Here is a 25,088-nt window from a genome sequence, read left to right on the forward strand (position 1 = left end):
TCGCACAGGGGGGGATCGTTCAAACCCCCGCCGCCATATCAACGTCAACGCCCCAAACTTCGCGATAAGGAGCCACTTCGTCTTTGCCGAAGAGGCACGTAGTGGCTGTCTATGTGCGTGTGAGCGTATACTACAAGCGAAATCCCGACCTCGCGATTGTACATCGTTCCAATCGGCAGCGTACTTCTTAATGTCGGATGATTCATGAATGTACGACATATATGCTCTTATCAGAGTACCGTCACAGTACTGTTCTAGGTTTATATAAGCGATATTTGTACTGTAAATAATGCATATTATCTAGATGGTCCTTAGATACAAATTACGAAAAATAATTATTTCGCTAGTAACTACGCGACAAATATTTTGTGTTATAAAAAAATATTATCGTTATAATATTTCCCTCGAAACTTCGGAGATACTGAAAATTCGATTTCGGTTAGGGATAAAATGGTGGAATACATCGGTGTATCGAAAATGCCAAGCACGCAATCGACGAAGCAAACATCAAGGGTGAGCCTTCGAAAGCGTCGGCTACGTGTTTAGCTCCTCGAAACGCGTGAAGAACTGAAGAGAACCATGATTACTTTTCTACTCGCGTTATCGCGAATGTATACAAATGTGTAATAATCCGTATGCAGCACATGTGACTTATTGCTGATACACATATTTATGTAAAGAGAAGGAAGATGAACGTATCATTCTTTTTCCAGTCATAAAATAATAATAAAAGGTTTACAAGATACATTAAAAGATTTAAATAATGTTTTGCTTTCAAAGAAAAGTCGCAAAAGTGCTGAAAAACTATTTGTATCTTAAGTACCTCCGTTACTTTTCAAGATGCAAAAACATCGTTATTTTTCAAGCAAGAAAAACTTTGCGGAAAGAAGCTAAGTAACCAGCTTTTGCGGAAGATAGGGCTCCAAATCTTACGCACTCGCACACTCAGATACGAGAAGAGTAAAAAAAAGTAAAGAAAAAGCCGAGGCCGACCGATGAAGTTGCCTCGGCTGTTTCAAAACCCTGGTGAAAACGCGAGAATTTATAACTGGTGACGCATTGTAAGTCTTCCGAGCGTGTGGAGATTTATTTTCGACGGCCGCGTTTTTACGTCCGCGGGCGTTCCTGGCGCGGAGTTAGAAAGAAATCACGTCGCGTACTTAGGATAAACTTTCGTTCCGTCGGACAAGGCTTTGCTACAGTTCGGGGAAAAGTATCGTGTCCGTATACAAGCCGATACCTGCGAATTGTGCGGAATACTTTCGACCTCGTTTTCGAAGTGGCATGAGAATAAGACGAGGAGGATACCGAGCGCTGCGCGGTCGCACGATTTATACGAAATCAATAAACGATAATGGCACTGTGCGGACTCGAGGTGGGCAGCTGGAAACGGATGGAGTAAATAAACTCACCGACTTCTGGTTAAAGAAAAATCGATAACTATTTTAGCTAGAGACCACGTGGATTCGTAAGTAAAAATTCGCGATTTAAAATTGATACAAAGAAAAAAATCTTCCAATATAACGTTAATTATCAGGCTACAATTAAGGAAATACTTCTCGTTATTAAATAATTTACTCTATGCTTTATTATGCGTAAAATAAATAGGAGGCCACCTTCTTACTCGCAGAAACTTTTATTAATGTTTCGAAGAATTACAAAAGAGATGAATAAGAAAAGGAGAAATGCAAATCTTAAATACGGAAAAATGGGAACGTAAAATGTGAAGGTGCAATTTTCTCTCAATTTTTCATAAACGAATATTTCCTTAATTAAAACGCACGAGAAAAGACTTCTATTATTCTCTCAGTTCTTCCGATATTAATATATTATGCGTCTATAATAATAGTAACAATAGTAACAAAAAATATATTCTTTCGTCTTCTGTCTCCTTAAAATTCATAGTAACGGACTTTTTCTCTACACAAAATTACATTAGTAAACTCGTAAGGATTAGCACGTTATTACCTCGCACACACCCACAGAGTACGTACCAACAACGAATTGTATTCATTAAATGGAAAACCGATCGGAAAATCGTTACCGCAGCGAAAAACAGTATCGCGCACGCAACGCGATGCATTTCGGAATCGTTGCAACTTTGACATATCCATATCAACAATGTTTCCTGCAAATAACTCTTTTCACCGTGCCGCCATATTCGCGCGTCCGGCATGTATGAGTCGCGTGAAATATGCTCTGTCGATATACGCGCATATCGAAGGGAGCTACTCGCTCTCTAACGAAGCAAAAATTTATGGACTCCGTGGAATTTAGCTCTTCGTTTCATCGGCTCGTGGAGCGTGGAGCACGCTCGCCGTCGCCGCGGCCGCTGCAACAGCTGCAGCAACTTCACTTCAAAGCAGAGGAAATCAAAATTTACGATAGATAACTCTTTATCGACCAGCTGCACAGTCGTACGCGCGTCCAATGCAAGACACGAGGACGTATTGCATTGTTAAACGTTCATTCCAACGATTAAAAAAAAAATAGCCATCCCGGGCGCGGCGCACTTATTGTCGCCGACACGCGAACGAGAGCGCTTCTCCGTCGTCGATGACTTTCATTGTTGAAATCCGCGGCAGGGACAGTGATAAACGAGCGCGATGAATGCATGGCGACCGCTTTTCGAGAGCTCGCTCTCACCAGGTCGCGAGAAAAGAACGAGTTGAATGCCGTGCGTGTGTCGGAAAAATCCGACGCGTTATTTATGATTTAATCCGTTGTGGCTGAAACTAGCTCTCTTCCTAAAATTCCTCTTTTTTACAAACATCAAGAATAAGATTAAACGGAAACTATAGTATCTTTATAAATATTACTTTTCGCCTTTTCTTCTTATAGGATCAGATCATATTTGTTTGTTATTTTATATTTCACGTAATTATATGTTATCTGAACGTCACGTAATGTGTACAGAATAGTCATTCTTCCAACCTGCAATTATATAGTTACAAGTTAATATTAGCTTAAAGGAATATCTAAGGATTAAGGTTAAACGGGTTTCTAAGTAAATTTTTATTTCCGCTTTGTTTGACTTCATTAATGACTGTTTCCCGAGTCACGCGACAGCGAAACTTCGTAAAGACTGAGAAACTCTACAGACTTAAGTTACGGCTTAATCCGTACCTCCGCGTAAACCAAAAATCTCATTATCCATTTGGTACTGATTATCTAACAATGACGAAGACGTGCTTTAATATTTTCTGTCTTTCTACAAAAATCATGTCGGTCCCGATTCCGCGAAAGTTGCAAATCCCTGGATGTTCTAACAATATCTCGATGTAGCAGGAGAGATCGCGGGATAGATGCAGAAGTTTAAAATCCTAAGCGGCAGTTTCGATATCAATAACCTCGGAAATCGAGTTTCGGGCCGCATTATCGAGCTTAGCATGGGATCATCCCTGCGGGATCGCACGATTGCGTGCAAAGTGTTATTGGAAATTACGATTTTGATTCAATAACCCGCCGACCCGCTTACAAAATTCACCATTGTGATTTCGACAAAACGATTCTGAAGCGGATTAGCGATAATAACGCGATGCGATATCATTCTACACCTGGGTGAGGAGGGGCGGAAGGGAATAAATTCGTAGATCCGGCTGATATACGTGATTTGATAGTGGTATTAAAATCAGTCGCGGATAATCGCATCTATTAAACAAAGTGTATTCAACGTATATATTCATGCGCACATCCACTCTGTAATATATCTATTATATTAACCGATAATATGTAATGTTCATAGTTGTAACTTTTGGCGATAGACGAATTAGCAATAGATTAAGTATGTATAGTGATAACGGGATGCTACTAAAATTTATTATTTTATTGAATATTCGACGCGTAATTGCAGTTTAATTATAATAAGACTACCACAATAGACGAATAAAATAGTTTAATCTTATTAAAGTCATTAAAGTAATGACTTTTATTTTTATTAATTATATTTATTTACTTTTTAGAATGTCATTTCTGATCTATTTGGCAATGGAGACTACATCAACGAAATGCATCGATGATATAACAACTGCCTATATTTATATTCATTTTTAAATGTCACTCCCACGCGATAATGGATTTTTCGTTAAGCATGCACATTGCACAATCACGAATTCGACACATCGCCGTTCACGAATTATCGCGGTGTTGATAAGCACCGCCAATAATTTATTGACGGACGTTATCGATGAGCCGACACCTTGCAAATATGATTATACCAATAGCGATGACCATTTCGACGAATGACATTTAGAAAATCAGATACAAACGTTCCACAATAATTTCAGCTTTAATAGCTATTGTTTCAAGCAATTATATCGCTTCGGCATGTTTTTTAATAAAATGTAATAAAATGTAATATAGAGACGTAACATATAATGACGCATCATAATTACACGAATTCGGTTAAATTGAAAAAATCGAAATACTGGATAAAAACAGACTACGCTCATAAATATATAGTGCAGTGTAAGACAAAAATGCTGACAATCAGATTGCCGTGCAAACTTCACGACCGAGTGAACGCCATATGAAATGCATATTAATTAAATTATATTAATTGCTCTAACTCATAATTGAAAACTGCATAATAAATTGGAACGTGTCCGCCGTTCGTATAAGATCGTCACGCGCGCGCTCTCGTTCAGAATACGCAATATAAATAAACTATTTAACGAGAGCAATTTATTGGTAACAAAACTACGCAAACTTATTAGAAAAATAGTGTTTTATAATTTCTATGAGACTCGTTATCGTCGCAACTTGACCATGATTCCAGTATGGTGTAATCCCATTACAGAAGCAACGATTATCGGATAAACTCATACCTTAGTAATTTCACGATAGCACGGAACTGGGACTTTATTAAATTACGCTAATTACGCTAACGCGTAATGGAAAGCTACATTATGGACAAGGAAATGACGTGTGCAAAATTTTCGAATGCACGAGTGACGTGCGGATGGAAAATTTAACAATTAATCAGAGATGATTTGCTCAATGTAGTGTAATATGCAACAATTAAAATCTCAAATTAGTTATAGTTATAGTTTCTTTGAGAGATTATCGCATATCAACAATAAAAACTCCTAAGAAATTCCAAGAAATAGGTAAACGAATTTATGTTAAAATCGTGTATCAGTATTTAATATTGTTATACTATGTTTGATATTATGACGAAAACCAAAATGATATAATATTTCATAAAAGAGATTTTGTAATTTTGTAAAATATCATGTATTTTTTTATCTAAACTGCAACGCGTAAGAAAAGAAGACAAAGAAAACAAAAGAGACAACTGCCAAATACTCGTATAAAATATACCTTCAAAAAATTCGAAGAATTATTCAAAAATTGAATCTAAAAAATTACAGACCGCATATATAACCCGTCGACGACACGGACTTTAACGTCGTTATTCAATTATGAGCTTGGCGAATTTATACATGGTGGTTTAGCACGCGCACGTGTCAATCTGGAAATTCCCGTCCCTCCTGGATCGGTTTTCCAGTTTCCAATTTCGTGAAATTCGTTGGCCGCCTCTACCGTCGGCTGTTTCGATCGGCTATACCACCGCCCACGTTGCAATTTGTCACGGTTCTCTAACCATCGACGTACTAACCAACGCGGTGGTTACGAGAAAAGCAGCCCTCCCCCATCCGATGCAAACGCCGAACTCTACTCGTTTCTCGCCGCTTCCTCTCTTTCTCTCTCTCTCGCTATCTCTCTCTTCCTCCCCAGTCGGCAAGTAAACGATGTAAAATTAGCGACAATTATTAAATTACAGTGCCGGCCACCGGCTGCTAATTACCGCGGACCCCATTGGTATTAACAGATTTTATGTCGGGCAAATCCGATTAATGGGAACTGTCGAGCAATCGATGCGCCGGTAGCGAGGAGAAACTCGTTTCCCTGCTAACGATCGCAATTAATCGTAATTGGCAATAACAAGGAATATTTACAAAAATAATGACTACGTTGTGCAATAACAAAATTTTTTTGGAACAGTATTAGAGAAGGATTATCCACAGCGTAAACTAATTCTAGCAAAACTCAAAGTGGATTATTATCATAATTAAAAATATCCTTATTTAATTTAGTACTCAACTTTTATATGTTTGACTTGCTATCATATAAGGAATAAATTAAAGAAACATTCATCTATTATCATTTGTATATTAAAAAAATGTATTTACTTAATTTCTGGTTTGTAACGTTTGATCTATTTCAATGCTTTATTAGCTGGGCATAATAAATTAAGAAATAAATATGTAAAAGTCATAAATGAAAATTGCATTCCAAGTAGTTCGACGAGAAATGCAAATGGGTTCAATTTTACGTGACATTCCATTAATGCATTTCAAGAATAGTTCGTCAGTGCAACCTCTTCAGAGCCGACGCTCTTATTACCATTTCTCTTTACTGTAGGTACTATCCGCAGTGTGCGAGTGATACACATTTTCCTCTCTCGCTCTGTCTCAGTTCTAACGCTCTAACCAAAACCGCGAGGTGATATAGGAGTGGCTTTGCGGTGTTGCGCTTGTCTCTGCGGAATAGCGTGAAACACGTTCTGCCTTACGTTGCGCACGCACGCCAGTGCACGAAATAAATTTCTGATTCGGCGACCGATCATATAGTCTGCGTTTCCAGCTATCGCGATAAAGCTGGCAAAGCTGCAGAATCAATCATTCAGAGAAGCAATATATCCGACCGAAATGGCCATGGTAATGGTCACTAATTTATTTGTAAAAAATTTACAAGATTTGGGCATGAAGAATAAAGTTTTAAAAAATTACGAAGATAATAAATCAGTTTGAAAAGGAAAAGATTCGACGCAAGAATTAAAATCTTACTTCTCTCGAGCTTGGTATTTCTGGACTTAACGATATTTAAATGATCGCGAATCAATCGTTTGTATTTATATCGAATTATGCAGTTCCATAAAAGCAGTCTCCATAAAAGCTTTAATTATTTCAAATTCATTAATAACAGTTAGTAATTAATAAGAGCGTATAATTGATGGAAATGCTCATCGATATTTATTTCATCTTACAAAAGTATTCAAAAGAGATAAAAATTCTCCATGCGTATTTTTATATAAGCACAATAATTAAATGTAGTACATATAAAAGTAAAAAAGAGCATCTGCATCTCTTCCTCACTTCCATGATAAATTCTTCGTAATGAACGGCATGCAGAAACATTCAACATACGAGGAATTTATCGATGCGTAATTATAAATATTATACATGTAATGAATATGTAAAATGATTATGCATATCATTATCGCGCATTACGAGCGTATTGCGATAATTCTGATCGATTTAATCGTTTAATTATTTCGCGAATGTCAGTAATTATGAGCGCTGTTGTACTTACGCAATGTCGTTTTCGTCGTAATTATGCATTTACTATTGTGAACGATATACCGGCGTTGTTAATAACTCAACATTCATTGTGACAAACGATAATCGAGGCCCTAAGAGGCGAAGTTTATCGACCCTTTTGTTGCATGCGGCGCATGCATGCATGAGAACACGTTCTCGGTTTACTAACATATTACTTTGTCAGGTAATATCTTTAACACACTTTGTGAATATAATATAAAAATATAAAAGGGATGATGAGAATATCGTTTGATACATTAGCCTTATGAAGGTAAAATATCGAAATTTTTACACACGCATTTGCATTTAATTTAATATAATCTTTCGTTAGTAGGTAATTAATGAAGGCGTATAATTTATATATGTATTTCCATTTAATTTAATTTTTATCATTAAGCTCCTCGAAGCTTGTAAAGTCATAAAGAGCACATCAGATTATTAACTATTATTACCCATACTTGATTGCATAGATAAAGAATATAGAAGATAATTTATATTACGTAATAATGAATCAAATTTAATTTTAAATGTTGCCTAGGTAGGTAATGTTGTAGGAGCAAATAGAAGATAGGAACAAGTAAGCGGATCAAGCCAGCTATTTGCCTATGCGCGCGTTCGCGGAAAGTATTACGATGTACCACTAAAAATTAACGCCAGGAGTACACGGCACAAACTTTTATCGCGTTTCCTTAGTTTTCACGGAAACAGGTAACCTTCCTAGCCGGCTTTGCCCTAGTTTGCCTTATTTAATTGGACATCCTCGGTTCCCTCCTGTCTTCCGTCGCTTGCTCGTCGCTGAGCCAACATGTCCCGATCGTTATAAACCGAAATTTCGAATCCGTGGTTTTCGTCGTCCTCGCTCTAAATAAGCAAAAAGTGATAACGCCGCGAAATTACACCGACGCGACGCAGCGCGCAGTCGAGTCGGAACGTGCGCTGGAGTGCAAACATCCATTCGCGTGCACGTGCGTGTGGCGCATCCGCGGCTCTCGCAAGGACAGATATCGCCTTGTTGGCAGACTGCGATAGCCAACGACGTGGCCAACGGTGTCGGGTAATTCAGAGAGAAATAGTAGACGCGCTGCAGCGTCACCAGCGGACCTCAGTAACCACAGATTTACGAGCATCACGCTGCTCGCCGCAACGTAAAATTAGAGCGCTTTCGGAAATGCGCGTTCGACCCCTTCCCGAAACGTCTCCCTCGCAATCCCTCCTCATCGAACGAGAGCGACGATTTAACTAGCGTCACCCTAAATCAGCTTAACTGCCGAAGGACGAATCGAAAGTGGAGAGTAACGAAGAGAGCGAGGGGAAATACTGTCGATTTTTCTGTTATTACATCCTAACATTAAAGATCTGGATAATTGAATCACGTATTAGAACTTTCAAGATTGTAAATTGTAAAGTGTTCTTATTCCACGATGTCATTAAAATCGAAAACGAGCCGAGTTCTAAAGCAACGGACTTTAATTTACATAATACCTTTTCACAGATTCTAATGATAATGCTTCTTCTCATAAATAGAAGACGAGCAACTAAATGAAAGATCAACTGTAGGTAGACGTATACACTTATTCAATGTTACAAGCCAACTTGTTGACGCCTAACACCTTTGGAAGCTCCCAGTTTCAATTATGACTCGTTAGTCGCAACTGTGTAAGAGACTAGACTGGCAGCGAGCGAAACATTGTTTCTCGAAGCGCGCGCGCGCGCGCGTCGCGGCATCGGTAATTAATAATTTACATAATACATATTTACGGTGGCGTTGCGCTGTAAGTCCGACAACCGACAACCTTCCCACAAGTCCGCGAGTGACGACGATGGCGGATACGGCAACGGCGCGGAAAGTTTACAGAATTAATTTACACCGGGCCGCTCACGAACAACGGTTACCGCGGGTATTTCAGCCCGGCGCGGGCGGGCCGCGCCACGTAGCGTCGCCTATACTATATGCAACGGCTGTCCCGTGCTGTTCTCTCCTGCCATGAATGAATGACGAGGTGATCCTCGACACGACGCACATGCGGTAGACGGAAAAGGGACGAGGAACAAGGGTGAGCATCTGCGCGATGCCTCGTCCGCGGAGTTACAACGCCATTCTGTAAGTAGGAGTATAGGAGCACTTCAGAAGCCGACGACTACCATTACTCGACAGCAGGCATTATGTCGCAAGTGCAGCGGCACGGATGGACTCTAGTCGCTCTCGCGATCGACTCCAAACTGAGAAAGTGTACTTGCGCGCGTCCTAATCGGGCGTTTATGAGCGAAATTAAAACCGTTTGGTGATGGATCGTCTTTTCTCGTCGAGGAGAGCGACATATGGCGTTACTCAAAATGCGCTTAATGCACTCGCAGCTTCATCCGTAATTCCTTTCAAAAGTGATAACGGACTAATAGCGCTGTGCTATAGTTCGGAAATTTGATATTGATCGACGATCGTCAATTCTTACCATCAATCCTCATCCATCTAAAATATCTCAAATCTGTAATCAAGTGACTAACGGAGGATATTCCGGTTTTTGCCGTCCGAGATTTCATCCACGTTTCGATCCAGGAGAAATCCTTTCCCGCCGGGTTTGAAAACCGATTAGCCGACATCCCAATTCACGTAGGGAAATCACCGGGAAAGGCCAATTAGTCGCACGACTAAGAGGAGACTAATGAGCGCGCATTACCAGGTAGATCGCCCGACAAACGTCGAGTGATTTAACGCAAATTACATGAACATGCATACGAGTAGTTTAAACTTACAAGTCGAGTCCTCACGCGACCGCCAATTGGACGTAGGACGACAAGCGGCCCGCTCCATTTGGCCTCGCATGAAGACCCATCCGGAACTACTCGGCATTTTCACGCGCGATGTAGCGGCAGCGCCGTAACAAACGTTAACCGGCTCGCGTAACAAGGAATTTAAGCGGAAGGTTTTACTCTTCATTCTAAATAACATCTGAACGGTAAGATAGAAACTGGATACACTGAAATGCAATTCCGAATTTCGTTTAGATAAAGATAAAATTGAAAACGTTTGACGATCTATGTAGAGAATGTTTCATAACAATCAAAATTTAACGTTAATAACAAATTATTACAGCTTTTAAGTTCGTCATAAAATACTCTGTATAATTTCCCTGTACAATTTTTCCTTTATTCTCTTATTTCCGTTTCCGTCCTCTTATATTTGCTTCATCTTCCTCATTTCTTTCTTCTTTACATCTTCTTTCGTTTCTTCATTTTACGCTCTCTTCTTTTTTTTCCTCCATTCTCTTTTCCTCTTTTCAAGCTTAAAGAGCACTTGACATCAGAGGTCGCTAAATTACGATACCGTGATGTGCCGTATTAATGAAAATCGTCGCGAGCGTTTGCACAGAAAGGTCGGTGGGTGGTAACGGGTGCCTAACGGAGTTCGGTATTACAGTTAACTTTATCATAGCCATTTTTTGGACAAACGGCCGGGCCAGTTTGATTGGCTTGGCGCAAACACAAACGCGCGCTACGATATACACACCGCGTCAATTAAATCGGACGAACCGTGCAACCAAACCGTGCTTCCAATAAGCGATTGAGCGGAACTTCTCGAGTTTTAATGCGAAAAGTCTATTCCCGCAAAATTCGCGAGGTTTCACGAGATTTCACGACTTGTAAAACGATCGCCGGCGGGTCGGGTTGCCCTAGAGATTCCATGTCGAAAGGTCTTGATACTTTAATGACAATCTGAATTATTTCTCATATTACAACAGCCTTCAACATTGAAATAGCTTCGGATTATGATTATATACGATGTTTTATACAAAGATAAAATGCGAAAATTCGCACATTCATCCGATATACATACGTAACAGAAGTGGTAAACGTCTTGCTTTGAAAATGCAAATACTGAAAAGTCGCGACGTAAAAGATGCATCATAATGACATTTCATTATAAAATACATATATTTAAAAAATCTTACATTTCTCTTTTATTATAATTAATTATATTATTATACGCGCACACACTGTGCATGCGCAAGTACAAGCACAGAATATCAGACCTGTCTCCCAGGTCTTTAATGTCTTCCAAAATGAATTAATGAATATTACTTCGGAGATTAACATTGGTCCGCGTTTTCAGGTCGCGTGATTCAGCGTAATTACATATTCTCAGTATGACTGTACGATGACGTGATGTCTAAACACGATGCATAGAACTTTGCGCAGTTACCCGAGGTCTGAGACGAGCCAGAGAGACGAAGTCATGGCTCACTCGGGGAGTTACAGCGCTGTTTGCGAAGTAATAACGCCGCTAACTCAAATGCTATTCTATGGCTACAAACGTTGCCTGACATACGCTCAAATTATCGGTACACGTTTCCGAGACGCAGGTGTATTTATAATGCACCGAAATACAAGATGCATGAATACGACATACTCGCTAACACATATAAATTTTAATGTGATAACAAGAGGCAATTAAATTGCTCTATTAAATTTAATTTCTTCCTTTTTCTTCTTTTCTTGAAAAATATATAAATAATAAAAATATAAAGTAATTGAATATTTAATATTAAAGTTGTTGCAAAATAAATATAGATAAAAATAATTAAAGTGATCTATATAAAGATATAAATTTAGGCGAGAAAGGGGAGCAAAGAGGATCGATGGCGATACTCGGGATGACCGTCGGGGAGTAAAAACTGATCGCGCAAATTTATGTGATTTGTTCGAGTTTGTCGAGTAAATAACGAGCGCCCTTCGTCGCGCCACGTATTCAGTCCTATATATCGATCCTATAAGCGTGTCTACGCACGTGTATGCGTGTATGAGTGTGTAGATTAGGTTTCGGACGACATGGGGCGCTAATGAACGGCGGGTGTCGTTTGCACGCGAGGGGGACCCCAGAGAAAATTTTCAAATTTGTGTTTACGCCCCCAGTCAGGCCGATACCAACTACCAACCCTTGTTGCACCGTCTACTCCCGCTTCGTGACTCCCTCATCCACGAACCTGCGACATCTGACTCCGCGGCAAATGAACGTACAAATATATATCCTACGTAAATAGCGACGAGATTTATCCCACGGTACTGCCCTTCGTCCCATTCTCTCCACAGTTCCTACCCTCATTTCATTTACTCCCTTTCATCCTATCATTCTTGCACTCTCTAACTCGCAGTTCTATTATCTCTTTGTTTAATCCTACTAATTACAGATTATACTTTCCCTTTCCCTTTTTTATATTATATTCGTGTACCTCATATTACGCAATATTTCTCGTAGTATCCAATTATTTTGATATACAAGTATTTGGTTATTCGATAATATAACGTTCGAAAGGTTTCTCGTTTCGAATTTCCTTCTCTCGTCCCGCATCGCATTATTCTTGTCAGCGCGGTTATCTTTCTCTTTCCACCACTGCCTCCTCAATTCTCCTTCCCCTTTCCCCTTCCTCACAGCTTCGAAATCACCTGCGCGCAAGTTAGTTTCCCAGAGTGCACTCTCTGTATTCGACGATTCGAAATGCGCGGACATCGAGTTTTGCGGGAATCGCACGAGAGTGAGAGATGTAACTTCGGCTGTCGTTACGATTTCAATTCTACGCTTCGAGCCACCACGAATCGCTCGCTGACTGCGGACGGGTCCATGACGGAAGCGACATGCGGATACAAATGAGAATGAGTGCCGCGAGCGGAGTGAGTATAATGCGAATTGCATCGAAGAGAGCATTACCAGAAATACAGCGGGATTTTCGCGTTGCGCGCTGCAAAATTACGATACGTTATTCCGCAAAATGTCGCGTGAACGATTTCTAGATAAAACATAGCATATGATTATTGCGTAAGAGTAAAAAAAAAGAATAAAATTAATATTCTGAAGAGTTATAAGCTATTAGTAGTATTGGGCGGATTGTAAAACCCTATATGGGTGACTGTCTTCCTTCTTCTTAAATTATTATTTAGTACATTCACTTCGTAATAATCTATTCTCAAATTCAAAGATAAATCAGTGATGGGATGGTAAAACATCGGAATTTGCAAATTGAAAACTAAGAACGCACAACGGAGAAAAAAAGCGAAAAAGAGGTTTTCTTCATCTCGCGACGCATTTATTTAATATCTGGTAAAGCGTAAAAAATACGCGTTTACGCATGCCTCGTGGATTGTTAATGGAAAAGCGTGATGCTCACTGCAAACTCTTTATCTCGCACAGCGACGTGTGATTTATGCACGCGAGAAACGATGGCGCGAGCATTACATGATGCAAGCGAACGTTTCTTTGCAGTTACAGCGGCAATTTGTTACAGCGTCATAGCGGTAATGCACGTAATTTTACATAGTCGGTATGCCAAGTTTATTAATACTCTGGACGATAACAAACATATACCACGTATGTTCTCTCGCACTGGTATTAGAGAGTAGCGAGCGAATATTTTACAAGCGTATGAATACCTACCATGTATATATATTAAAATCCACGAAAAATATTACCATTGTGCACTTTAATAAATGTTACTGCACAATTTAGAAATGTTTCAATACGTCAAAGCTTGAAATAGGGTAAAGTGCATATTTCGGATCAGATTTTTTTCACTAATTGTCTATAGCTATAAGAGATAGCTAAAGATAATAACGAAAAAAATCAACATATAATAGGTACAGTCGGCTAGAGAGGCATTTCAAATTTGCTGATCCGAATTAGGATCTGTTTCGAAATATGCACTTTACCCTACACGTTCGTGACATTTTTTTCCGAGAAAATAGTTTTAATTGTCTATTTCTCCCTCAACTTTTTACAGTTGAGTCACTCGAAAGTATAGCGATTCAACCAGCCAAGAAACGCGATTGCTCAGCGATCGAAAGCTCCATCCGAACAGGAAGCGATGACCGCCGACCGCGATATCGCGTCTCCTGAGCAAAAAGTCGCATAAAAACGGCAGGACAGACATAAAGGCGACATAGGCGTGTTCGAAGCCACGCACTAATACGCAGCGAGCGCGCGGGCTCGTGCAACCGTTACACCAAGCTCGATATTACCTCGGCGGTGCTGTGTATGCCCAGGGTAATTTCCACGGTTACGCGGGTGGTTTGTTTTGGCTGAGGTAATATCGCTCCTGTGCGCGCTCTTGCTTTCCTATCCCTACGAGGGCTTTTCTCTCGTATTCGCCAGCCGCGGTTTTTGTCCCCGCGGCCACCCTCGTTTAACTGCAGAAAGGAGAGAGGCGCCGAGGCAGCGTGCTCGTGAAAAATGTATCCGCGATCGAACCCTCGTCGCTAAAAACCACTAACCTCCCGACGAAAAAGTTATTACGCAGACAAAACACGCTGCCAGGTGGACTTTGTTTGAGCGGCTCTTCCCTTCGTGCGCAATGGGGTGCTTTTTCAAAAACGCCATCTCCAAACAAGCATGCACAGTGTCAAAAGAATAAAGAGACCTGGCATGAAACAGCAACGATTTGGAGAAAGTACTATGTGCATTAGAGAACAACTGTTATATATTTCTGTTTGTGCTTATATAAAATAACACAATGAGTTTCGTCCGCGAAATACATTATTTCTAACTGCGTGTGTGTGTGTGTGTGTGTGTGTGTGTGTGTGTGTGTAAAATCAGGTTGCGTTAACTACTCTGATAGGTTTCGCTCTATTAGCGCAATTTCTTTCATGTAAAAAAAGGAAAAAATGAACAAATTATTGGTTTTTCATACGATCTCGCAACAAAAACGGGATTGTCATTTGCGGGATTAAACTGCTCTTTTAATGGAACGACTTCGACGATATTATTCCCGCATTTTACTGCTCACGAATACAAACTATTTCTCTAAACGGCGGCAAATCCTCTTTGATTTGAATTGCATGACCGCCGATTTCCCCGGATTATAAACGTTTTGACGATTGCATCAAGCGTCATGCAGATGCCAATCATTGCTAACTGCTGACATCGTTGCTCCGAATATCCGAACAATCAATGTAGAAACAAAGTGTACAAAATAGGTAGAACGCAAACTATTAGAATAATTATTTGTTCGCGGATGAGCAAATTTCTATTGACACTGACATCTGCAATTAGCAGTGTAATTAATGTCACTAAAATCATTATAATTTCGGCATAATTTCAAATCTCTGTACCACAGATATGTAGGTGATATCTAACATTTTTCCGTTAAATTATGAACAATCCAGCCGTTGAAAAGAACAGTGAGACATAAATTACATTTTCCACATTTCGGTAAAGCAAAAAAAAATCTTTTTGAAAGTATTTCATGTACATAGAGCGCAGACACACTTTTCGTACGTGAAAGGAAAAAAAATGTAAATTTACGTCATGCCACAAAATAATTAACCCTTTGTTCCCAGCGGGTTGTCGGGCAACTCCACGAATTTTTATATTTTCGCCTTTGTAACAGCCTGTACAATGGAGAAGTCTTAAACCACATAGATAATTATAGTCTTGAGCATAGTTGAAAGTAGAAGAAATCTCCTGGTTATAGCAGTGTAATAGCATCGTATAAAATACATATTCTATGAAGATATAACAGTCAAAGATATACTTTGGAAAATTAAAGTTAGCACTGACATTTATTCGCACTGAATTTTATTCGCCAGGATTAGGTATGTTGAATTGCGGAGATTGAACAAATGGACAGATTATTATCAAGTAATCGATAATTCTATACGGATTGCACGCAAAGTGATGAGTGACACGTTTTTTTTTTCGTTATCTTCGTGATCAGTAAAGATATGCGTTTCGCATCGCGCTTAATAATTGATAGCAATCTCAACGTTCGATATTCTCGAAGGGGACGTACGTTATCGTCGATTAATTGGGAGACCACGTCAAGGGGCTTTGAGGAGTTATTAATTGGACTATTATTAATTCAGTATGTTCCTCGTGAGTTCTCTCCTGAACTCTCGATGCGAGAGGTCGCGGATCGTAGTTACCTACAGTAGTTAGTGTATTCGATTATAGTTTATTATTAAAGTGGTGCACTTCATTTACTGAGAACAACATTTATCCCATCTTTTCTATCGTAACATTTATCTTTGTATAATACTTCTCTCTGTCTCTCTTTTATAAAAGTTTTATAATTGATATTTCTTTTGTATATTGCATATTACATATTTATTCTGAAAAACGGATAAATGTATCAAAATAAATGTATTAAACTGATGAAATTTAAATGTTTTATTATATAATTTTATTACGATTTTAAATAAAGAAAACTAAAAATAAGATTAAAATATTTAAATTCTGCTTTACATTAAATATCACATGTATTATTGCATGAAAATATGATAGAATAATGGAATTATATTTCATGGCATTTTCGTCCAAATTTCTTTATATCAAATAATATTATTGCATATGATTTTATTCAAGAGAAACAATTTCTATACATATAAAGATTATATTATTTTCAACAAATTAATCGTGATATTTTAAAAATCAAAAAATATCTGTGTTACACAAATTTTTTCATATTGTTTGCTATTGTTTGTATCAGAGCAACGTAGCAAGCTGAGTTGAGAAATAACATTTACGTAACGTGCTACCTAGTTTGCGTCTACCTTATTGATTTAGCTCTCCATCCGCATCCTGAATAGAATCAACGCTACCGTCGTGGGGATTTTACGAAATAATTACCGAAACATGATTAGAAGATATCGCTCGACGCGCGACATTTAATTAGACAATAATTAACGCTTGCTCCAATTTCAAAGTCCTCACAGCACAGACAAGCAGATGAAGCTGTTGAAGTATTTATTAATACAACCTCACAGCCAAATGGATACGAGGAAGAGTGTTATTTTTTTATTGACCAATAATTCTATGTAAACGTTAAGAATATTATCAGTATCTCAAGAAAAAGATACATCGCGAAAAAGCATAACTATATTTTTCAGAATTTTATAGAAATAATTATTGTATAATAATGATATTGTTGCGCCGGGCGCAACAATATGCTTGTTCTTAATAAGATAATTCAATAGAATGGTCTATTTGTTTATCGAACAAAATATGTCGATAAAATCAGTATACCATTCAATTAACAGTACTATAAGGCTAACTAGTTCCATACAAAACCATTACAATTTAGAACAATTCAGTTACTAATACTCCACTGAAAGTTTTATCATAATAGCAATGATTATGAATTCTCTTTGATATCCACTCGACAAAAAAAAATATTTTCACTTTTTATCTACAATTACGGTTCTTACAACTTTTATTAACCAAAAGGATATCGATATAAGGATATCATTAATTCATCCGGGACGCGAGTACGATGATAAGCTTTATTAAGAATAAATGACCGATATAAGCGGCAACGTGATTAAAAGTGTCTTAAAATGCTCGTTAGCGAAATGAGTATCCTTCCTTTTGTTACAGCTATTTCTTTTTACTAGAGCTGTAAAAAATACATTGAAATTATATGGAATCACACTTGTTACTCCGGTGGTTTAAATAAGTTTTAAAAAATATTCTATTTCGTCAGACTCTGAAAAATTCTATCCTTCGTATAGAAACTTTTTAGATATAAACTTAACCGAAAGCGCTTAATGTATTTCAGTTAAATACAAAATAGTCTATTCGCTCGTAAAATGTCGTTTTTCTGCAACAAAGTAAGTGCAGGAGTTCGTCGTTCCGAAAATTCCAGCGAAAAATAAAAACGAGTCGGACTAAAGGGCAAACGGAGAAAAACGACGGAGTGTTGCCCGGTAAAGCACCATAAAGTCTCATTGGCTTTAATTCGGTCGTACCCCGCTGACCACTGGGGGTGATTAATCGTAACGTTACTGCAACACGAAAGCACCTTACTACCAATCATTCCCTACGATGCTTTAGAAAGAAAGTCGACAATGTTGTTTAATGCATTCTCGCCTAATTGGTTATATTTGTCCTGCTAGAAGAAATAAACCAAATACTTTATAAAACGCATGCTTACAATTTATTTTTTAAATTAAAAGAATAATTAGTTACTAAACAACATATTATAAATTATGTTCATATATATCATGTGTATAAAAATAAGTTCTTGTCGGTCGAAAGAGAGATTTTCTCAGTCTCATAGTTCCGGTAACTACTACAAATATCTGTATATTCCTATTTATTAAAATTCATCGTAAAGGAAAGGAAGGGCTTTCGGTTTATGATGATGAAAAATTCACTTACTTTTAAAAGGAAAGGAAGAAGGTCAGTCAATGTTTAATCTTTAAACAGAACAGGATGTACATTCTTATGCCTCCCGTTGTATCTCTTATTAAATCTTGGAAATTCTTAAGACCTGTCTTTAATTTTTGATTAAGTTTACTTCAAATTGCTGAAGGGATCCGTAGATGAAAGTGTATCCGAATCACCCTTATATATAAAAATCACGATGTTTGTTATTAGCGCAGAGCAAAAAACTGTAATGTTTATCTCTAAAAGCTACACTTAATTGAGTCAATTCGATTTCGATTTCAAACAGGAGTTACATATATGCCTGAGAATCGGTAAAACATGTAAAATAATTCTCGTTACATCATTTGCAAAATCGAAAAAGCTTCGAGCTTCATATGTGTATACTGTCGCGATAAATATGGCAAATATTCGGAAATAAAGTGTTTCTCTTAAATCCGCTCGCCGGTGTTTAAAAGCGTGTTTAAAAGTGTGTTATCCCCCGAACATAATCCATGCATTGCGCGCGTGACGCAGGTCAGATGAAACGATAAATAAAACGCCTATGAATTCTCGAAGAGTCCGTTTATTCCTCTTCATAAATATGCATCTCCCACGGTATTTCGCAGTGCGGAAAACGATATATGTATTTTTTTTTATTCGATTGATTAAAAGCGTTCTCGCTGTATTGCTGTTTCAGCTGCGCGAGTACACCCTGACCGAATCGTATCATGAAGACGAAGTCGAGGTGGAATTCGTCAGCAATGACAATCTGCAAGCGAACAGTGAGGCTCCCAGAGGAATCGATCCGAACAGGGACCTAAACGAAGCCATAGCCGAGGAACGAAGGGAAATGGACACTCAGAGATACAGGTACGTTTCCTCCACTTTTTACCGACCTTTTTCATCTTTCCCCTCGCCCGGGCGAACTTTTTACTTTTTTTTTTTTTTTTTTTTTTTTTTTGACCGACAATGGAAAGTCACGCTTTTTACCGCGTATTTGGCAAGTGGACTTCAAAATCAAAGAACCACCCTTTTTCTCCCTTCTACCTGCTTGCATTTTGAATGCCGTTATTGGATTGGTTCGAATTTGGATAGGTCAATCAAATTAATCGAGAAATTTTAGAGAGAAAATCAAAATAAAGTGTAGTTAGTTATTTTAATAAAAAAAAATATGATGTTTTTGACGTCGCGTGTATCAATAAATAATCTACATCTACGTATATTTTACAGTCTGAATATAAAATAATTCAAAATAAAAATGAGAGAGCAACAACTAATGAGTAATTTTCATTATTTCTAATGCGTCTTTATGTTCATTAGATACTATAGCTACGCAATACAATTCCTTTTACGATGTAGCATCCCTCGTATCACTTTCTTTCTGTATCCTCTTAAGATACTCTTGTTCGGGGGAGAAGGTATAAATGAAAACACTATCTCATAAACCTACGGTTCATAAGGCCGAGGGTCCGAATGAGAATTCCGAAGTTCGAATCAGTTTGTTAAGCCTAGCTGCCTAATACTTTCTCTTCAAGTTTTAATTCCTCCGGGACGTCGCCCGGAGACGAAGCTCTTAAGCTCGGGGGATACAGAATGGATAGTGAATGTCTCCTTCCCGACGATGAGAGAAGGATCGCGTATAAGTGACGAATACATGTATTCGATGGACGCATCTACATCAAATATATTCCATCCTGAAGAAATTACGATCACCCGATAAATAATATTGATTATTATAAATAAGGATCTTTTAAACAAGTGCCGAATTTTAAATAATTTGCGAGATGTAATTTAAAAATCTGATATAAAAAAAATAAAGCAAATTACAGGTAGCATTTCGAGTGCTAAGAAATAACTAATAATATTTTAGAGCTAATAATAAAATTTAAAAATCGTAATAAAGTTTGGAGAATTCTATCTTAAATTGCCATGCATAATTCGCTTGCAACACATGTTCACGGAGACGTTTTTCTTTGCAATGACCAATACTGTCATCTACCAAAGTATTGACCTTTCCTCCCGGGACGCTCTTGCTTTCCTCTCACTTTATGAAAGGCCCCGAGACTAGATCCGTCCAGCCTTTCACCACTCTCTTTTATGACACGAACCCGGATCGTTCTTCTGTGCCTTCCAGCAGTGCCCCTTCATGCCCTTACGAGATTTCTCGTCCGTCCCTCTAGCATGCACCTTCTCGCTCTATTTCTCTCTTTAACTTTTACGATGAAGAACTCGAGCGAAGAGTCATATGAAGCTCGCGAGTCTCCTTCTCACAATGTACGTCGTCCTTACTCGACACTCGGAAAAATCGCCAGACTTGCCTCGTGACGTTTGACAATTCCGTATGACGTTTACGTGATAATAAAACGAAAACGTCCTGATACGCCTTTAGAAGAAAATGCATCCGTTGGAAACATGACTTTCCACTTTCTCTATATCGCCCCGACAACATCTCTCAAGTTTCCTCAATTAGCTCTAATAAAATTGCCTACTTTTTATTCCTAATACACACGGCGAGGTGCAAACTGTGAATTACTGCCAACACCGTTCGCCCCAATTGCACAGGAATAAAAGTTTAAAGAGAATTTATGGGGATGTTTTAAGATCGCTTTCCCGCGGCGTAGAAATAAAATGTTTGTATCTCCAAATCCGAAATAAAATCTTTCATTTGAGAGATCGTAAAATAGGAAATGAATCATATTAACCGCGTTATCGATTCAAGATATAAAATTTATATAGCTTGCTGCTCGATTTAAGAATGTTTAATAATAACTACTAGACAATTTTCATAGAAATATAATTAAGCTAATTATAATAATTATAATTAACCCCCTCCTTCTTTAGAATTCTTACAAAAATTTAAAATAAAAGTGCATTCCAAAATAGATGTAATTATATATAAATAATGCTTCTGTACATGTAATAATTTTTCCTGATATTACTTTGTAGGAAAGCAGTTGGTGTACATGAAAGATAAAGATATAATTTACGCTTGAAAAAGAAAAATTAATTGACGGTCACAGAATATATATATATATAATGTACGCGACGAAAGTAATATTCTCTTTCGTTTTGTTTATTAAACGGGAAAAGCCAACCGAAGCCACCCCCAAGCCACAAATGCAATTTATCGCGAAACGCAACTAGTCAGATTGGGTACGATGTAGCCGACATTGAATATCAATAACGATATTACGCATCCGCGGGAGTCGTATGATCCTCGTCGGTGTGTATCGATTCAAATACAAATTTATTATGATGTTACATGACGACGTTTTGCGTCTTCTTATAATCGTATCCGCGAATGCAACTGGGAAATGTCCTTTGAGATTCGAGTTTAAAATTATTCATCGATTACCATTGCAATTTTCACCAAACTTTCATCATAATTAAAAATAAATTATGAGAAAATATTTTCAATCTAGTTAATGTAGTCAAGAGATAAATTCTATCTCTTATATCTCTTAATAAATATTCATCTCTTGACTACATTAACTAGATTATTGAAAATATTTTTCTGTAATTTATATATAACGTAAATAATTTTATTAAGTGATATTCAGACTCTTTTGTATGTACAAGATATCCCACAATCACGTACAATTAGTACACTAACATATTCTGAAAATTAATGAGAATCGAAATTCTACGTAATACGAAAATCCTAATTTAAGTTTATTACTCTGATTTATCACTCACCGATACGATGCGCAACGACGGAATTGCACTACGATGACTACGTTGAACTGCAACATACAAAAAAAAAATACAATTTTACATCTGTATAATTTTATCTGTACTGTATTTACATCTGTATATTTTTACATATAATTCTAAATATAATTTATCTCTCTCTTTTTCCCTCGGGTTCCTAGGGCGCCACAAAAATGCAATAAAGCGTGTCAACAGCCAATCAGTTTTTTCGCATCGTATCCGGGGCAGTTGGACGCACGTAGTCACGTACATTTGACATCCGATGGCTGATTACGATATTACTTTTCGCGGACGTCCTGATTCGCGACAATTTCTGCGATACGTACAGCGTATCCGGCAGTTCGCCGTAATATCCGGCCAGAGCTCGCGGTAATGTCCGACCGACGGAAAACATCGACACTATACGACGGCGAGAAACGTACGAGCCTGAAAATAACGTTATAACGCGCTGCTCCTCGTTACATTGTCTCCTACATTTTATACTTGTTTTATTTCGCCGGGGCGGACATGCTGGGCGAGATTTTCATGACCTCCAATTTCGATCAAGCTGTCCGACAAAATTGGGAAAATAGAGGGGACATTTTCTCGAACGTCAATTAACGTAGAAAATATATTGTAGGTGGCGAAAAAATATTTCTATGGAGGAAAAATAGCGATTCTGAGAAGATTTTGTTCCAAAAAAATCGAAAAAAAGTGTCGAGAGAGACAGTCTTTTTGATTACATTTTTATCAGATTGTCCGTTCTCAAGTAACCGTGATGTGTCAATAGTTGTATTATCTCTGACTAATATTACAACTATCCCATTTATGTTATCTCGATCCGACATAAATTCAACTAAGATAAAATTCAAACCGGCATTCAAAAGGAAATAGTACAATATTTTTTTCGTTTTCTAACTACATAGAGTGTCTTCAAACCATTAGATATTTTTGTTCAGAAAAAAGTGATTTTCTTCGATCAAAAAATCTGTGACAAAAGATACCTTTAGTGGTTTCAAGGTACTTTGCATTTTTCGTGCCCCTCTCTATACGTAGGGAAGGCACGATAACTGATGTATTAACCGGTCGAAGCCGTACAAAAGGCCACAAACGCCTCGGAGGGCGTTCAAATCGATACACACGATCGGCGGCTGATCGCGTGCACCTTACGTGAAGACCGACCGCATTCGCTTTATAGGCCTCTCGTATCCTTATCCGTCCAATATCCGGCTGACGCGCTTGGCTTCGCCAAGATCGATAAAGCTTACGTTCGATGACACTCGAGATCGATCTGTGTAGCCCTCCCGTTCCCTTCCGCGCGCCGGGTAGCCAATCTCTTCGGAACGTTACCGCAGATTCGATTCCATTCAACGCTATCTGGCCACTCGGCGAGGAGCGATCGTCGTTTCTGGTAATTGCTATTGTGCCTTCGAGGCTGTCACTGATACTGCCGCTGCCCCACTTTGGGACGGAGACCCTCCGATCTTTCTATTTTCCTGTTCTTCGTCTTAACAGATTAAATCTTACGACCGGATCATCCTGGTCATTTCCTAGTCCAGGACTCGTGGACGGAGGTCGTTTCGTTGGAACAACGTGGCCACGACAACGATATATCTCATTAAATGTATTACTGTATTACAGCCATTGAGCTGATTCCTTCGAGGGATTTAGCCAGATATTAATTTTGCGGGAACTTTGTTAATATAATAAATAAAATTGTGAATCCATTCGTATACTGTATCTTTATAGAATTATATGAGAAATTGCAGAAAATTAATTTTTATTATGAAAAAATAATAATAATTTCTATTTTGTATTGAATTTTATTCAATACATATACAATAATTTAACAAGGAAAGAATAGTGATAATGTTTTTCTGCAATTATGCATGATTACATATGCAAATCGATTTTGAACGTCTCAAAAACGTCGATATAACAATAACTGCAAATTAGTGATAAAAAGTTAAATCTCTCGTTCAGCAATATTTCAATTTAGCTAAAAGTTTTTACGCCTGAAGCCACATATTGTGCGCTTTTTGGCACAGTGTATTCGGGTTATTACATTACATTCTTTTCACGAAAATAATTCGTAACTGTTTCGATAAAAATTTCTGTTAACGGTACAATACGCTTTTTTCACTCTTTTGTCATCATCAATGTTTTACGATATTTTGACAATCACAAATAGGTATGATATCAATAGGTACAACCGCACAAATAAATTAATGGGTCAGCAAATTTGTTGATGGCGTGAGAAAATAGAATAAAATACTAAACCAAAATAAAAACAGCGCCACGCTTTTATGCATTCAATTTCGCGTATGATAACCATTAAAATGTACAAATAACATAAAATAAAAAGGAAGAAACATGCTGCATCATCCGTTATTATTTCTGCGAGGAAACATTTTTTCCCCTATTGTATCATTATATTTATTTGCGCATAAATGCTGGAACGTGCGTCAGGACGCATTGACGTTACAGTAAACTCAGTTGCATGCATATTCGAATTTAAGGTACGAACGCCGAGCGTAAAACGCTACAAGAGATTATTTTGCTCAGTTAAATCTTCGATCGAAGTGACGATTTTCCGTCAAAAACCCGTCAAACTACATTGTGCAAACTTCTCGAGAGCAACGTTAAACTCGACGGTTATCGTATCACCGTGGGTGAATATTTGCGTTTGCGCATGTATGGGAACAGGGAGGTCGAGAGAAGGAAAAGTTGATGTATTACGAGGTCGACAACGCGAAAAGCTACGTATCGATTCGAAAATCGCCTCCATTCTTCGCGTTATTCTTCCAGCTTTTCTTATAAAGCAGGAAACAGTATTTGAAATCTATAAAGGATCAGTATCGTATATTATAAGAACATAAAACTAT

General features: G+C 38.1%; 2 protein-coding genes across 2 annotated transcripts in view; one reads left to right on the top strand and one right to left on the bottom strand.

The window, feature by feature from the left end:
• Positions 1-25,088, bottom strand: part of Arr1 (arrestin 1) — a 216,428-nt gene that overhangs the window by 163,813 nt on the left and 27,527 nt on the right. Inside the window, exon 3 of the mRNA XM_071707477.1 lies at positions 22,210-22,256. The gene's annotated coding sequence lies outside the window, so the exon portion shown is untranslated. The remainder of the gene's footprint in view (positions 1-22,209; positions 22,257-25,088) is intronic.
• LOC139773204 (spondin-1) overlaps positions 1-25,088 on the top strand; it is a 161,527-nt gene that overhangs the window by 125,463 nt on the left and 10,976 nt on the right. The window contains exon 5 of the mRNA XM_071707475.1: positions 19,211-19,383. Coding sequence (XP_071563576.1) covers positions 19,211-19,383 — 173 coding nt within the window. The remainder of the gene's footprint in view (positions 1-19,210; positions 19,384-25,088) is intronic.

This window comes from Temnothorax nylanderi, unplaced genomic scaffold (assembly GCF_030848795.1).
Source record: "Temnothorax nylanderi isolate EJ_2023f unplaced genomic scaffold, tnyl_v1.0 TNYL_tig0059_pilon, whole genome shotgun sequence".
In the NCBI taxonomy this organism is placed as follows: domain Eukaryota; kingdom Metazoa; phylum Arthropoda; class Insecta; order Hymenoptera; family Formicidae; genus Temnothorax; species Temnothorax nylanderi.